General features: G+C 46.7%; 1 protein-coding gene across 2 annotated transcripts in view; it reads left to right on the forward strand.

Annotated features, from left to right (window-relative positions):
• The window catches only part of LOC108590185 (uncharacterized), a 35,156-nt gene extending 26,543 nt beyond the window's left edge, over nucleotides 1-8,613 (forward strand). For both annotated transcript variants that reach the window (XM_054249738.2, XM_035285498.3), the window contains one exon: nucleotides 3,649-8,613. In XM_054249738.2, the coding sequence (XP_054105713.2) occupies nucleotides 3,649-5,453 (1,805 nt within the window). In that variant the 3' untranslated portion in view covers nucleotides 5,454-8,613. The remainder of the gene's footprint in view (nucleotides 1-3,648) is intronic.
• Nucleotides 8,614-16,329: the final 7,716 nt, after the last annotated feature.

Raw genomic sequence — 16,329 nt, forward strand, 5'->3', positions numbered from 1 at the left:
TTATTTTTATGATTTTTACAGTGGTCTGTGTTCCTTTTTTACCCATTGAATATTTTTTTTTGGGGGGGCGGGGGGAGGAAGCCAGGAAGGGAGGGAAGAATTACAGTAGGGAGGAAGGAAGGGATGAAGGAAGGAAGGAAGGAAGGAAGCGGGGAGGGAGGGAGGGAGGGAGGGACGGAGGGAAGGGAAGGAAGGAAATCAAGCAATGAGAGAGACATTGCCGACCTGGATCTAGAGGTTTACAAGTTGATTTCTTTTTTTTTGAGAGAAGGAAAGAAAAAAAAAATAAGTAAAGGAGAGGAAGAAAGAGGAAGAGAAAGAGGGAGAGTAAATGGAAATATTGCTTTATTTTGAAAAAAAGTTGGGTATTAATCATGGCCAATCATTGTTTCATTTAAACTTATGGGTAGGTGTGATGTGGTATGAATGTATATTTTGTGTATTTGAAGTGGAGAGCTCTATAAATATTTATTAAGTTTACTTGTTCCAGATCTGAGTTCGAGTCCTTGATATCCTTATTAATTTTCTGTCTCATTGAATCTAAGTCTCGAATCTGGGTGTTAGGATCGTTAGCTCTTGTTGTTGCATTGATCCTTTTGCCACTGTATCTTTGTTGCTTTAAAATCTATTTTATCCGATACGAGAATTGCAACTCCTGCTTTTTATTTATTTATTATTTATTTTTGCTCTCCATTTGGTTGATAAATCTTTCTCCATCCCTTTGTTTTGAGTCTTTGTGTATCCTTGCATGTGAAACAGGTCTGGATGTAACATGCCATTGGGTTTTGGCTGTGTCTTTTGATTGGGGGATTTAGTCAATTTAAATTTAGGGTTACTGCCATTTGATGTTGACTGGCTGTTTTATCCATTCGTTGGTGTGAATTCTTCTTTATGTTGGTGCTCTTTACTTTTTGGTGTATTTTTAGAAAGGCTAATACTGGTTGTTTCTTTCTGTGTGTATTGCTTCTTTCAGAAGCTCTTGTAAAGCAGGCCTGGTGGTAATAAAATCTCTGAGTTCTTGCTTGTTCATAAAAGATTTTATTTTTCCTTCAGTTGTGAAGCTTAGTTTGGCTGGATATGAAATTCTGGGCTGAAGGTTCTGTTCTTTGAGGATGTTGAATATTGGCCCCCACTCTCTTCTGGCTTGTAGAGTTTCTGCTGAGAGATCTGCTGTAAGTCTGATAAGCTTGCCTTTGTGGGTAACCTGACCTTTCTCTCTGGCTGCCCTTAGTATTTTCTCCTTCGTTTCAACCCTGGTGAATCTAATGATTATGTGCCTTGGGGTTGCTCTTCTTGAGGAATATCTTTGTGGTGTTCTCTGTATTACCTGGGGTTGAATGTTGACCTGCTTTGCTAGTTTAGGAAAATTTTCCTGAATAATATCCTGAAGGGTATTTTCCAGCTTGGATTCATTCTCTCTGTCGCATTCAGGTACACCTATCAAACGTAAATTTGGTCTTTTCACATAGTCCCACATTTCTTGGAGACTTTGCTCATTCCTTTTTATTCTTTTTTCTCTAATCTTTTCTTCACGTTTTATTTCATTAAGTTAGACTTTGACCTCTGATATCCCTTCTTCTGCTTGAACAATTCGCGTGTTTAAACCTGTGCATACTTCTCGGAGTTCCTGTATTGTATTCTTCAGTTCCATTAATTCACTCATACTCCTCTCTAGGTTGTCTATTCTCAATAGGATTTCATCAAACCTTTTTTCAAAGTTCCTAGTTTCTTTACATTGGGCTACAACATGTTCTTTTAACTCACCGAAGTTTGTTATTATCCATTCCTTGAAGAGTGATTCTGTCATCAGGATGCGCTCCTTCTCCATCAAGGCTTGTTCCATTGTCGATGTGGAACTGTGATCATCTTTAGAGGGAGAAGCGTTCTGACTTTGAGGATTCTCAGCTTTTTTACGCTGGTTTCTTCCTGTCATTGTAAATTTCTCCTCCTGTCATCTTTGAAATTACCAACTTTCAGATTAGGTCTCTTGAGTGGACATCCGGGTTGTTAGTTCCCGGGGCCAGAGCAGCGGCGTTAAAACTGATGGTGCTTTTCTGCCCAGGATTCTCCTGTCTGGCTTCCTTCTTGTGTCCGTAATGGGCGACTCTGCCTTCCCGGGGCTCCAAACCTCGGTCAGAAGGGGAAGCGGTCCCGTTTACTCTGCGCCGAGTGCTGCATGTCGAGGTGCCCTCACAGCCGCTGCCGGGCTCTGGTGTCATGTTGGGGGCCCGTGTGGGTCCTCCGACCCTGTTTACTCTGCTCCGAGAGCTGCCGCGCCAAGATGCCGGCGGAACTGCTGCGCCGGCGAGGAGAGTCGCGCTGGCCACCCGTGTGTTTCCTCCACTGGGGGATCTTCTGCTCCGTGAGCGACCAGAATTTGTCTGAAAGTGTGGCGTCCTCTAGTTCTCCACGCCTTCCCTGAGAGCTGCAATCCCGGGATGTTAGCGATCAGCCATCTTGGATCATTCTCTTACCCATTGAATATGATTCAACTTATTATCAGTGTTTAAAATTAATGTGTGTCTTTTTCATGTTTTTTTGAGAATTATATAATATTTTTGATAAAATTATATTGCCCTATTGTTATCTTTGAGTTTTGAGCATTTAAAAGAGCTACCTGTCACAGTCTCTAAAATGTAGTTTCATGTGACATAGTCTGAAACAATTATCTTAGCTAGAGATTCTGGGAGTCTCTCAAACATGTCTTTAGAATTTGCCTTGTCTAAAATTATCTGTTTAGTTTATAGTTAAAGGAGTTCATTCATGTTTCTTTCTTCTTTTTCTTTTTTTTTCTTTTGAGACAGTTTCTCTTTTGTCACCGAGACTGGAGTGCAGTGGCATGGTATTAAGTCACTGCAGCATCTGCCTCCCAGGTTCAAGTAATTCTCCTGTCTCAGATTCTCACATAGCTGGGATTACAGGCATGCATCTCCATGCTCAGCTAATTTGTATTTTTAGTAGAGGCAGGGTTTTGCCATGTTGCCCAGGCTGGTCTCAAGCTCCTGACCTCATGGGATCCACCCACCTTGGCCTCTCAAACTGCTAGGATTGCAGGTGTGAACCACCACACTCAGCCTGTTTATATTTCTTCTTAATAACCAGTAATCACTTGCTACAACTGTTTTCTGTCTATGATACCGCAGTCTTTCTGCTGCTGGACAACCTACCTTTTGTCTCAGCAGACTCAAACTGTCATTTGAAAGAATACCACTATTTATTTCAGATCTTTACATAATGAGAGACAGGAACCAGTGGCTGTAAAAGATCCTAGCATCCATAAATAAAGATGTATAAGGCAGTGTTTTCCTTGTCTTTTAAAAAAGAAACCAGCAGTTGGCAATTTATTTGAAGTCACTATGTTTTATTGGAAATCAGGAAGATCCGTAGTGTGTAAATGTAGGAGACTTTTCTTCTATGTGGCTGTTTGTATTGGGCTCACCAGGGGCATTGCACACACTTTAATTTTTTATAAATGTAATTTGTCTGTATATTTTTGTTACATTTATATGTCTGTGAAAAAATTCAGGCCTGTAATATTTTGCTATGCCATCTTTTGATGTGGTTTGTACAATTTTATACATAATATTTGTAAAGTATATTCATCTGAGTCTAGTAAGTGGAGTAATTTGTTATTTTTATTTCTTTCAGGTGTATGTTCTTATTTTGCCCAAGAACGTTGGCCAAAGCAGGTCATAAAAAGTTGTTTCCAAAAAATGATACTGAGAAGACATAAACAATGTAAACATAAAAATTTCCAGTTAAGAAAATGTTGTCAAAGCATGGATGAGTGTAAGGTGCTCAAAGAATGTTACAATGGACTTAACCAGTGTTTGACGACTACCCAGAGCAAAATACTTCAATGCAAAAAATTTGTGAGAGTCTTTCAAAACTTTTCATATTCAAACAGACATAAGATAAGACAAACTAGAAAGAAACCTTTTAAATGTAGAGAATGTGAAAAGACATTTTGCACGTTTTCACACTTAGTGCAACATAAAAGAATTCATAGTGGGGAAAGATCCCACAAACGGAAAGAATGTGGCAAAGCATATAATGAGACCTCAAATCTTTCTACCTATAAAAGAATTCATACTGTAAAGAAACCTTACAAATGTGAAGAATGTGGAAAAACCTTTAACAGGTTCTCACACCTTACTACACATAAGAGAATTCATACTGGAGAGATACTCTACAAATGTGAAGACTGTGGCAAAGCTTTTAGCCAGGCCTCACATCTTACTAAACATAAGATAATTCATTCTGAAAAGAATCCCTACAAATGTGAAAAAAGTGGAAAAGCCATTAAGTGGTTCTCACACCTTACTACACAAAAGAGAATTCATACTGGAGAGAAACACTGCAAATGTGAGCAACATGGCAAATCTTTTAGCTTGTCCTCAACCCGTACTACACATAAGAAAATTCATTCTGGAGAGAAACCCTACAAATGTGAGAAATGTAAAAAAGCCTTTAACCGGTTCTCACACCTTACGACACATAAGAGAAATCATACTGGAGAGATATCCAACAAATGTGAAGAATGTGGCAAAGCTTTTAGCCAGTACTCCTATCTGAATATACATAAGAGAATTCATACTGGAGAGAAACCCTACAAATGTGAGGAGTGTGGCAAATCTTTTAGCTGGTCTTCAACCCTTACTAGACATAAGAAAATTCATACTGGAGAAAAACCTTACAAATGTGAAGAATGTGGCAAATCTTTTACGTGGTCCTCAACCCTTACTACACATAAGAAAAAACATACTGGAGAGAAACCCTACAGATGTGAAGAATGTGGCAAAGCATTTATGTTGTCCTCAACCCTAACTAAACATAAGAGGATGCACACTAGAGAGAAACCCTACAAATGTGAAGAATGTGGCAAAGCTTTTAGCCAGTCCTCAACCCTTACTACACATAACAGAATTCATACTGGAGAGAAACCCTATAAATGTGAAGAATGTGGCAAAGCTTTTAACCACTCCAGAACCCTTATTATACATAACAGAATTCATACTGGAGAGAAACCTTACAAATGTGAAGACTGTGGCAAAGCTTTTATCCAGTCTTCAATCCTTATGACACATAAGATAATTCATACTGGAGAGAAAGCCTACAAATGTGAAGAATGTGGCAAAGGGTTTATCTGGTTCTCACACCTTACTGCACATAAGAGGATTCATACTGGAGAGAAGCCCTACAAATGTAAAGACTGTGGCAAAGATTTTAAAGTATCCTCACACCTTACTAGACATAAGAGAATTCATACTGGAGAGAAACCCTACAAATGTGAGGGATGTGGCAAAGCTTTTAACCAATCTGCAACACTTACTACACATAAAAAAATTCATACTAGAGAGAAGGCCTACAAATATGAAGAATGTGGAATAGTCTTTAACCAGTCCTCAAACCTTACAATTTGTATGATAATTCTTAATGGAGAGAAACCATAAAGTGTGAAGAATGTGGTAAAGCCTTAAATTAATCCTCAATTCTTAACAGAAATAAGATGATTTATACTGGAGAGAAAGTCTACAAACCCAAAAGTTGTAACAATGCTAGAAATAGAAATTCCATTTGACCCAGCAATCCCATTACTGGGTATATATCCAAAGGACTATAAATCGTTCTACTATAAGGACACATGCACACGAATGTTCATTGCAGCACTGTTTACAATAGCAAAGACCTGGAACCAACCCAAATGCCCATCGATGATAGACTGGACAGGGAAAACGTGGCACATATACACCATGGAATATTATGCAGCCATCAAAAACGATGAGTTCGTGTCCTTTGTAGGGACATGGAGGAACCTGGAAACCATCATTCTCAGCAAACTGACACAAGAACAGAAAATCAAACACCACATGTTCTCACTCATAGGTGGGTGTTGAACAATGAGAACACATGAACACAGGGAGGGGCACATCACACATTGGGGTCTGTCGCGGGAAATAGGGAATCGCCAGTGGGGGGTGCGGAGTTGGGGGGAGAGAGCATGGGGAGAAGTGCCAGATATAGGTGAAGGGGAGGAAGGCAGCAAATCACGCTGCCGTGTGTGTACCTATGCAACAGTCTTGCATGTTCTTCACATGTACCCCAAAACCTAAAATGCAATAAAAAAGCACCTCAAACATTTTCAAATATTAAAGATATTGTGCTGGTGATAAATCATAGAAATATGAATAATGTGAGGAAGTCTTTAAATGGTTGACACACTTGATTATAGGTGAGGTGGTTCATACTAGAGAAAACTTCTACAAGTATGAACGATGTGGCAAAACTTTTAAACCATGCTCACACCTTCTTGCACAGGAAAGCATTTATACTTGAGAAAAAATGTACAAATAGAAAGTAGAAAAGTGGTTAATATCTGCTCACAATCTTACTCTACATCAGAGTTTATCCTTAATAAAAGCATTAAAAATGCAGGTTTCTCAAAAGGTTCTTCAGAAAATATAAGCCTTTAAAGTGCTGAAGAGGATTTATTTGGAAGACAAACATGACAAACATATAGAGAGCTGTAGCACATTTACTTGCAACACAGATCTCGTCCTCATTTTATATTAGAGGCAAACTCTGACCCAACTGCTTAAACTTTGTTCAACATCAGAAAATTTATGTAGAAGAAAAACCTTGCAAATGGAATAAATTTGGGGAAAAAAATTACAGCTTAGAAAACTTCAGAGAGTCATAAAAATATATATAAATAAAAATAAAACAAGAGAGTTTATATTAAATATATTTTTGCAGATATAGTAAATAGAAAATAATTCAAAATTAAGTTATGTAAATATCAGAATCTACATTAGACATGCATAAGGCACTGACACTTCAGACTTTAAATCAGAGTTCTGAGGTCAGAAAATATAACAAGTTGGTAGAAAAATTATTCGTATGTAGCAATGTTGTTACTAATTATCAAATTACTTCATACAGATAATCTTACAATTAACTCAAATTACTTCATGGAAAAAAATTAGTTCCTTTTTATCTTTTGAGATGAAGTCTTGCTTTGTCTCCCAGGCTGGAGTGCAGTGGCACAATCTCAGCTCACTGCAACGTCTACCTCCTGGGTTCAAGTGATTTTCCTGCCTCAGTTAAGTAGCTGGGATTACAGGCACATACCACTATGTCAGGCTATGTTTTATATTTTTAGTAGAAGTGGGGTTTGGACATGTTGGCCAGGCTGGTCTCAAACTTGAGACCTCAGGTCTTCCACCCAGCTCAATCTTCCAAAGTACAGGGATTACAGGTGTTAGCCACTGTGCTCAGTCCATCATGTTTCTTTATTACTATTGTGTTTGTACATGAAAGCATGTGACCAATTGTTGCTGTATCAAGACAGAAGAGATACTTTTTAGTAGGTGAACTTCTATGACCTCTTACGAGAGTAAGGACATTAAAATGTAACACACATGATGAAAATCTAAAAAGATTCTTTGTGGTTAACTTACAATAGTGAGTGATGCCTGAGGTAGGTGTCCAGAGTAATATTCTTCTGCATTATATTGAGAGACAAATATTGTTAGTTTTAGTTAAATTGTCTTTGCCCGGTGGCCCAGACCCATAATCCCAGCACTTTGGGAGACCAAGACTTGTGGATCACAAGGTCAGGAGTTTGAGACCAGCTTGGCCAATGTGGTAAAACCCAATCTCTACTAAAAATACAAAAATTAGCTGTGCTTGGTGGTGCACACCTGTAGTTCATTCAGCTACTCGGGAGACTGAGGCAGAAGAACCACTTCAAGGAGGTGAAGCTTACCAATGAGCTGAGATTGTGCAACTGCACTCCAGCCTAGGTGATACAGTGAGACGCTGTCTCAAAAATAAATAAAATAGCATATTATTTTACCGATTTTACTTTTATGAAACTAAATGCAGTACATGCTAAAAATTTTAGATTAGGTGTGAATTTCTTAATTCAACGTTTTTCACATTTTAAATATTGCACATTCAATTACATCTTATTCCATTTACTTTAACCTAGTCCTCCTGACTCAAGGGTATAGGTAAAAGATAAAAGAATACACGATTTGGTTAAATCATGGACTAAGGTCTCTAGTAATCTTTTTTGCCACTGGCTTAAAACTGCAATAAGTTAATCAATATTGTTCCAGTAGGTAAAGTTTTTTTTCCTGCATTTAACTTTTGTTAATTTTTGTGGGCACATATTTATGTTATATATATGTACATATGTTATAAATATTCTGACAGGCATACAGTATTTAATCACATTAGGTTGGCTGAGGGATCCATCACCTCTAAAATTTATCTTTTGTATTACAAACAATTCTACAGTTATAGTAATTTTACGACGTAAAAGTAAAATTGACTACAGGGTCAGTTTCGTAATAAAAATTGTATACAGTTATAAATAAAATTTACACATACCTGAGTCCTGGATAAATACTTTTAAAAATTTCTTAGTCTTCTTTTCATATGTGGCCTGTATGCTTTCAAACACCTAAAGATTGTTAGTTTTAATTTACCTAGAGTTAAATATACACATCTGTTAGTCTAAATATAAACTTTAGGTGGAAGAAAATAAGTGTGTTTGAGTATGAGTTTGTAACTATTTTCAGAATAAACGATCAATATTGGAAAAAAGTCATTTTGATAAGATGTATAATTTTCTTTGTGTCTTCATTTTCTTTTCTTTGAGCCAGAGTAAATATTGCACCTGTTATGTTATTGACTCCTATGTGAGCAGATATTAGGCAAGAGAAGAGAATCACAGCATCCTAGTTATGAGCACAGATATATGTCCCAAAGCCCCAAGCAGGAGGTGCCAAGGCAGGAGGAGTACCAGGACCTAGGTGCTGGGTTCCACCCAGCTTGGGAAGGCGCCTGCAGGGCTGGCATCTGCCCCTGCCAGGCGGGGGTCTCCGGAAGTGCGGGCTGTGGAGATAGAGGTGGCACGGCTTGGGGTTCGCCGGACGCCCCAGCCACGTGGAGCCCCTGGCCCCAGCCCAACCAGGGACCCTGGGGGGCCCTGTGTGGCACCAGCATACCTTGCCCCTGTGGCTAGGCTTCAGCAGGCCCAAGCTGTCCCATGGAGAACGTCCCCGGCAGGCCGGCGTGTGACCGGTCCCGCTCCTCCTGGCATCTGCTCGGGTGGGGAGGCCCCCGAGGGCTCTGAGGGTGGAGGAGAGCCACTTCCGAAAGAGCCAGGGCGGCGAACCCGAAAGCCCCGAGTGCCGGGCAGGTTGCGAGATTCCTTCTGCCTGTGGGGCCTGTCCGTGCAAAAGCAGGGGCACGGCCCTTGCTGCCTGGCTCACGACGGGCCCCTGTGGGAGGGCCCCAGGCGCGCAGGGCACTTGGGGTGCGGGAAGCGCCGTCCGCCACGCCCCGGCGTGGGTGGAGGCGACCCAGTAGGGAGGAGAGGAGCAGCACCCGCCAGGGGCCCTGTTGCACAGGCCGCCTGCGGCCGCGGGTCCACTGCCAGCCCGGTCTGGATGCCTGGCCCTTCGATTCTGAAACCAAATCTGAATCCTGGACTCCGGGAGGCCCGTCTCTCCGGCCAGTTCCTCCCTGGTGGCGAAGTCCGGAAAGCGCTCTCGCTCGAAGGCCCGGAGGAGCACGGCGGTCTGGGACTGGGTCACGGCGGTCCGCTTTCGCCGGCCTTCTGGCGGGCCGCGTGGCCCAGGCCAGGGCCTGGATTCCCGCCGGTGCTGCCTCAGCCGGCGCGATCTCTCGTTCTGAAACCAAATCTGGACCCTGGGCTCCGGAACGCCGATGGCCTGGGCCAGCTGTTCTCTGGTGGCCATGCGCGGGTACGGGTTCCGCTCAAAGGACGCTCGCAGGGCGTCCCTCTGGCTCGGAGTCCAAACGAGCCTCTTTCGCCTTCCTCGCCCTCGGGCCTCCGCGGGGAGAGGGCTGCCGGGAGCTGTGGGGAGAGCCATCGCGGGGAGACCGGGCCGAGTGTCACAGACAGACGCAGGCACACAGAGGCCGGGCGGCTCCCGCGCGCCTCAGCCAACCTCTGCTGTGCACCGCACCTGCAGGCAGGTCAAGCCAGGAGTCCGGCCCCGCCAGCCAGGGGCCGCTTTTATAGAGACCTAGCGGCCCCACCCCTTCCTGAATTTGCATGAGCTCCGGGGACCCAGGGCGGGGTAGCCCGCCCTCTCAAGCCGGAAACCACAGGGACACCAGGGCCCCGTGGGGTGGTCGGGGGTGGGGCCTGAGCGGCGGGGGAGGGACACGCGGGGCTTCGGGGGCTGGACCTCTGGGGTTCTCCAGGAATTCTACGGAAACTGGAAGCCTCTCTCCGGGCTCGAACACGTCACCAGGGAGGGTGGCGTGCAGAAGCGAACCCCCGTGACAGGCCTGAGTTTTCCAGTCCCCCTCTCCGTCAAGGCGTCCACGTCTGTGGGTGTCGCCGTGGCCGCGACACTCTCACACACGCAGCTGCGTGGATCCGCTTCGTGTTCCTGTAGAAAACGAGAGCGAAGGCACGGAGACAGAAACTCTCCCGGGCAGAGACGGCCTGACGAGGCATTCCTGTTTCCTGCCACACGGGGAGTCTTGGCAACCTGGATAGAAAGAGCAGCGACACGCTGCTGCTTTTCCACGGATCCCTGGGAGTTTCTGTTTCCCCGCCGAGCTCGGGGAAGAAAACGGTGAACGTCATCAGGTCACCACGACTTAGGAAGCCACAGAGACCTGAGCGACAGGCACCCTTACGAAGGTCAAATAGAAAAATTACAAAAAATTAGCCGGGCGTGGTGGCAGACGCCAGTAATCCCAGCTACTTGGGAGGCTGGGGCAGGAGAATTGCTCGAACCCGAGGGGTGGAGGTTGCAGTGAGCCGAGATCCGGCCATTGAACTCCAGCCTGGGCGAGAGGGCGAGACTCTGTCTCAGAAAACAACAACAACCCAGAGGCATTCCAACATATAAAACCCAAGTCAAAAGGTCGCATCCTGCGTTTGCCTTATGAGTCATCCACTGGGCACTCTGCCACGCGTACTTTCCTTCCTTCTGTTCCGCTTCCATAGTTTGTTCATACACGTTTACTGCTGCTCGGAAACTCTCCTGCTTTATGGCCCTCAGTGGAGTCCTTTCTTCTGAGGAGGCAAGAATCGCGGTTTCTGTAGACTCACTCCCCTAGGAATTCATTTCCCGTAACAGGCAACAGGTAGGAGAAATGAGGAACATCACCTAGGTGCTGGTCGAGAAATACTTCACCGTACTGTATCAGGGGAAAGCCCCAAAAAAAGAGTCATTACCTCGGAGAAGTGCTTAGAAATATTTCCCAATGCCTCCTGTGGGTAGGACAAAGTGAGAAGGGAAGAGTTAAATAGCCTAGAGGCTGTGCTCAGCTGTATGTCCCAATCAGCCCAGTGGGAAAAGCCAAGGCGTAATACGAGAGACACGTCGTGTAGGTGCTGAGCCAGGTGATATGTTACAGTCTCCTCGGTGGACACTTCCCAGGAAGAAGAGGAGACACACGCCATCTAGCAGAAGAGACCAAAAGTATGTCATGATGATACCTGTGGGCGAGAATCCAGACAAGAAAATCACATCACCTGTGTGCCGGGCCCGGTGACAAGTCACTCTTTCTTTTGTAAGCGTAGCCCAGTCAGGCAAGCAGAGTTACCTCAACTAGGGTCCAGAGACAAGTCACATCCTCTCCTGTGGGCAAAGAGCAGAGGTAACAAGACAATCATTTTGAATAGTTGAGTCCCCAGAGATAACGTCGCAATGGTCTCTGTGGGCAGGGTTCATGCAGGAGACTCACATCACATTGACTGTGGACTCAACAGTATGTCACAATGCTTTCTGAGAAGAGGGTCATGACAAAAAAGGAATGTAACTGGATGCCGGGCCCAGCAATAAGTTATTGACTCCTATGTGAGCAGATATTAGGCAAGAGAAGGGAATCACAGCATCCCAGTTATGAGCATAGACATATGACCCAAAGCCCCAAGCAGGAGGTGCCAAGGCAGGACGACAGTGTCACACGACCTAGGTGCTGGGTCCCATCCTACCTCCCACCCTCCGTCCCTACTTCACTCCCTTCCCCCTCCCTGTCTCCCTTGCATCCTTTCCTCCCTTCACACGTCCCTCCCTCTCCGCCTGGGATCCTCTCCCCATCTCTACCCGCCTTCCCTCCCGCCTGGGGAAAGCAGCCCTTCCGTTTGCCCGCGGGATAGGGCGGTTGTGTGGGCAGTGGTCTCGAATCTATATTGAGCTGCCAGGCACTACTCGCTGATGGCGGGGAAGCTGGCGGGGCACCGGTGTGCGAGTGATCGGTGGGCGAAGTGGAGAGGCAGAACAGGGGTGCAGCGGAATGGAGAGCGGGCCTGCCTGGGGACCCGGCCTGGTGTTTCTGGAACAAAACGCCCCCTCTTCTCACCCTCCTGAAGCCTGCGGGGTGGCGTGGGGGCAGGGCTGCGAGGAGGGATGACAGCTCTGCCGGCGCTGGTCCCCCAAAGCGCCGCGGGCTGCCTGCAGACCCACGCACGCGCACGAGACCGCCCAGGTCCCGGGCCCTGGGCGGGTTCTGGGGTTCCCAAGATGCTGGGGAAAGAATGACAGCACAGCCCTGCCCTGTGTGCAGTCTCTCACCAGACCGACCTGGAACCAAGGGATCCCAGACAGGTCAGCGGGAGGGCAAGACACGCCGCCGGAACCTCAAATTCATGCACACGCGCGCGCGCACACACACACACGCCCGCGCGCACACACACACATACACACACACAGCCGATCAGAGGCTGAAGTCAGAAATCACGCTTCAATCGGCCTGAGGGTGACCCCTGTGGGGATGAGACTGCCTCGCGCTCTGTTGCAGGGCACGACGTGGGGATATGCCGTCTGTGAACCCCGTGGGCGAAACGAGGACTGGCACGCATCGCATTGAACTCCCGAAATGTTTTGGGACTGTGGGGGTCCCTCAGTTGGTCCTGGAGGCAGAAGACCGCTCAAATCTCTGCCTATGCTCCTCTGTCCCGTGGTCCCTTTCTTTATTCTTCTGTTCCACCCTGTTCCCCTCTTGCCCTTTCTTCCTCAGTCCCTCCAAACCTCCGTTTCTTTTTTTCTCTCTTTCTTCTTTTCACCCTCCCTTCGCTCCCTGCTCCCTCCCTGTGTCTCCCTCCCTCTCCCTCGGTCCCTGCCTCCCTCCCTTCCTCCCTCTCTCCCTTCCGTCCTTTCCTCCCTTCACTTGTCCCTCCCTCTCGCTCTGGGGTCCTCTCCCCACCTCTACCTGCCTTCCCTCCCGCCTGGAGAAAGCAGCCCTTCAGATTGCCCGCGGGGTAGAGGGGTTGAGGGGGGCGGAGTGGTCTCGGGTCCGCACTGAGCTACCAGGCGCTGCTCCGTGATGGCGGGGAGGCTGGCGGGTTACCGGTGTGCCAGTGATCGGTGGGCGGAGCAGAGGCAGAAAAGGCGTGTCGCGGATTGGAGAGAGGGCACACCTGCGGACCCGGCCCGGTGTTTCCCGGGTAAAGCGCCCCCTCTGCCAACCCTCCTGAAGTACGCGGGGTGGCGTGGGGGCAGAGCTGCGAGGAGGGATGAAAGCTCTGCCTGCGCTGGTTCCGTGAAGCGCCGCGGGCAGCCTGCAAAACCGCGAACGCACACTAGACGGCCCAGCTCCCGGGACCAGGGCGGGCTCTGGAATTTCCAAGATGCTCGGAAAAGAAGGACGGCACAGCCGGGCCCAGTGTGTAGTCTCTAACAGGAAAGACGGACCTAGCACTCAGGGATCCCAGACAGGTCAGCGGCAGGGCCAGACACCAAGACGGGGCACGCTGGAAGCAGAGCCAGAGGGTCACCTCACCGCAGGAGAGAGGCCACCGCCCTGCCCCGAACCCTCCCCAGCCCGCCCCGCCTTTTAAAGCTCCTCCAGCAAAGCCAGGTATTCTTCCTCGCTGAGGGGTGGCTCCAGGAAAGCGAGTTCTTCCACCTCCTTCAGCTCCCCCAGTGACTCAGTCTCTCGGTAAGGTCTTCAGCAGCGCGAGCGGTGAGCCGGGGATCGCGTCACAGTGACGGCCACCTTGTCCTGGGGAACCGTCTGAGCAACTTGAGAAAGCAGGGGCCCACTGCGGCAGTGCCTCACCGTTGGGCGACGGCTCCCCCCTCACGGCGATCGTCGCCACGGTCCCGCGATTTCCGGAGTGCGGCTTGGAGGAACCAGGCGGAGAAAACGTCCAGCGGAGCTTCAGGGATGCCCAGGGCGATGGATCCCCAAGGATCCCCTAGATACTTCAGGCCCACCCAGACGGTGTTAGGGTGCGTCTCCTTGCAAGCTGCCCCTACTGGGATTTGCAGGTAAGGTCAGCCTGTGTGCTGCGGAACTGCTCTATCCCCGAGGGGCTTCCCGGAAAAGAGCAGAACCCCACAGCCTCAGGAGCTGCCTGCGACTGTTGGATTTGTCGCCGTGGCTTAGTCTGTGTGTGTGTGTGTGTGTGTGTGTGTGTGTGTGTGTGTGTGTTTGCGCCCGCGTGTGTGCGTGTGCGTGAGTGGGTGTGCGCTCGGGTGCGTGTGTCTGTGTGCCTGTGTGTCTGCGTGCATGTGTGTGTCTGTTTGTATGTCTCCGTGTGTTCACCTGTGTGTGCGTGTGCTAGCGCTGTATGCTTGACCAGTGGTGTGGCCAGTGCACCCGAGCGCGGTTTCTCTGTAGTCAGCCTTGGTTCTGGTGCGCCTCTGACCTTGGCCCAGCTTATGGGCATTGGGGCCCCGTGTTCTTTATGTTGCTCCTGGTTTGTAAAGCCTCAGTGTCGTTGGGGTCTGGCTCCCACCCGGAGGTCTCCTCATCACCTGCCCATCTCGACGGGTCAATCCTCCAGAAGGAAGATGAGCACAGCACACCCAAAACCCAACTCTTCCAAGGGCCCTTGGTCCTGCGGCGCATCTAGGGCTGGCCTCTTCCTCAGGACCCCTTGAGGGACTACGCTGGTGTCCCTCAACTGATGTGCATTGGATCTACTGAGGATTCTTGTTAAAAGACAGATTGTCATCCTTGTGTTGGACTGAGCCTGTGATTCTGTGTTTCTGGTAGGCACTCACTGAGGGGATGCCAGTTCTTATGGGACATGATTGCTATTTCCAGGAGCAAGTCTCAGTACTGTTCTTGAGAGTAAGAATTGCAGATGTAGAGTCTGCATTTGAAGGCCTCTTTTCAATATAGTCTTTGTTTTTCTTCCTATCTCCTTTCATAAGATAATTAAAACACTCAAAGGCAATAGAGATGGAAACAGAGACATAGTTTCTAAATTAAATTTATTTTGAACGACTCAATTAGTTGACTCTTGGTTATCAGGGGTAGATTAAATTGTATGCACTTAGCCTTGGGATGAAATCCCAGTGGGCTTGATATCATGAATAATTGAAATCGCAGTCATGTAAGGAAACACTAATATATTTATCGTTCCATGCCTTTCTGTTGAGAATCCTTTGGTACCAAATCTAGCATGGGAATGTTCCTTGATCTCAGCTGTCTGCGTAATTGTTGGGAGCGGCGCCTGCTTTCTCTTCCAGTCTCTGAGGAACAGTGGTCTGCCTAAGAGAACTGCAACATCTATACAGAGGCTGTGCTGTGACTGCTGGAGATTTCGAACACATTGGCTGCCAACACTCAGGTACCTACAGTATTGTTAAGCATCTGTATGCATGCCTTGAAATGGTAAACATATTCTGAACTACAGGACAGGAATTGCCCATGAATTAGTTTAAAATGACCTTTCCCGTGGCATTTCTATTGGTTTTACCTGAACTAGGACTTAGGAGCTGTGAGACCTTTTCCTTAGGCTCTTCTTTTGTTGCTGAAAAATTACTATTTTCCATAAACATGTAGGCACCTGCATACATGTGAGCAAACAATGTGCGTAGTATGATCCCAGGGTTAGCATTTCAGCTATGGAAGTCATATGTGATAACTTAGGGAAACTTACATGCTCTGAGCAAATCCTCATGATGGACATTTATAAAAGTATGTATAAAGTATATTTAATTTATTACTTTTTATTTCCTGTGGTATAAATGGTCACAGAAATGCAGTGGTCCAACATAGTAGTATTAATGAGGAAAAGATAATTTTTCAAGCCCCTTACTTTGGCAATCAAGTTTAACAGAGGAAATTTATTTTTATCAATAATTAAACGTTAGATATTGTTTGGATTGTTCCTTCCCAGAGAACCAGAAGAGGAAAAAACTTCGTTCCTGAGGGGGTAAAAAAAAACAAACCATGAGGTTGGAATCAGTTAAACACTTTTGCACAGCCTTACCTTTGAGAAGTTTTCTTTCTTCAAACTGTTCCCTCATATCCTTCTCGTGTTTTCCGTTGTTTTCTTTTCTCGGCCCTTGTATGGCAGCAAAGAAGTTCCTA

The sequence above is a fragment of the Callithrix jacchus genome, chromosome 22 (assembly GCF_049354715.1).
Source record: "Callithrix jacchus isolate 240 chromosome 22, calJac240_pri, whole genome shotgun sequence".
NCBI lineage: Eukaryota > Metazoa > Chordata > Mammalia > Primates > Cebidae > Callithrix > Callithrix jacchus.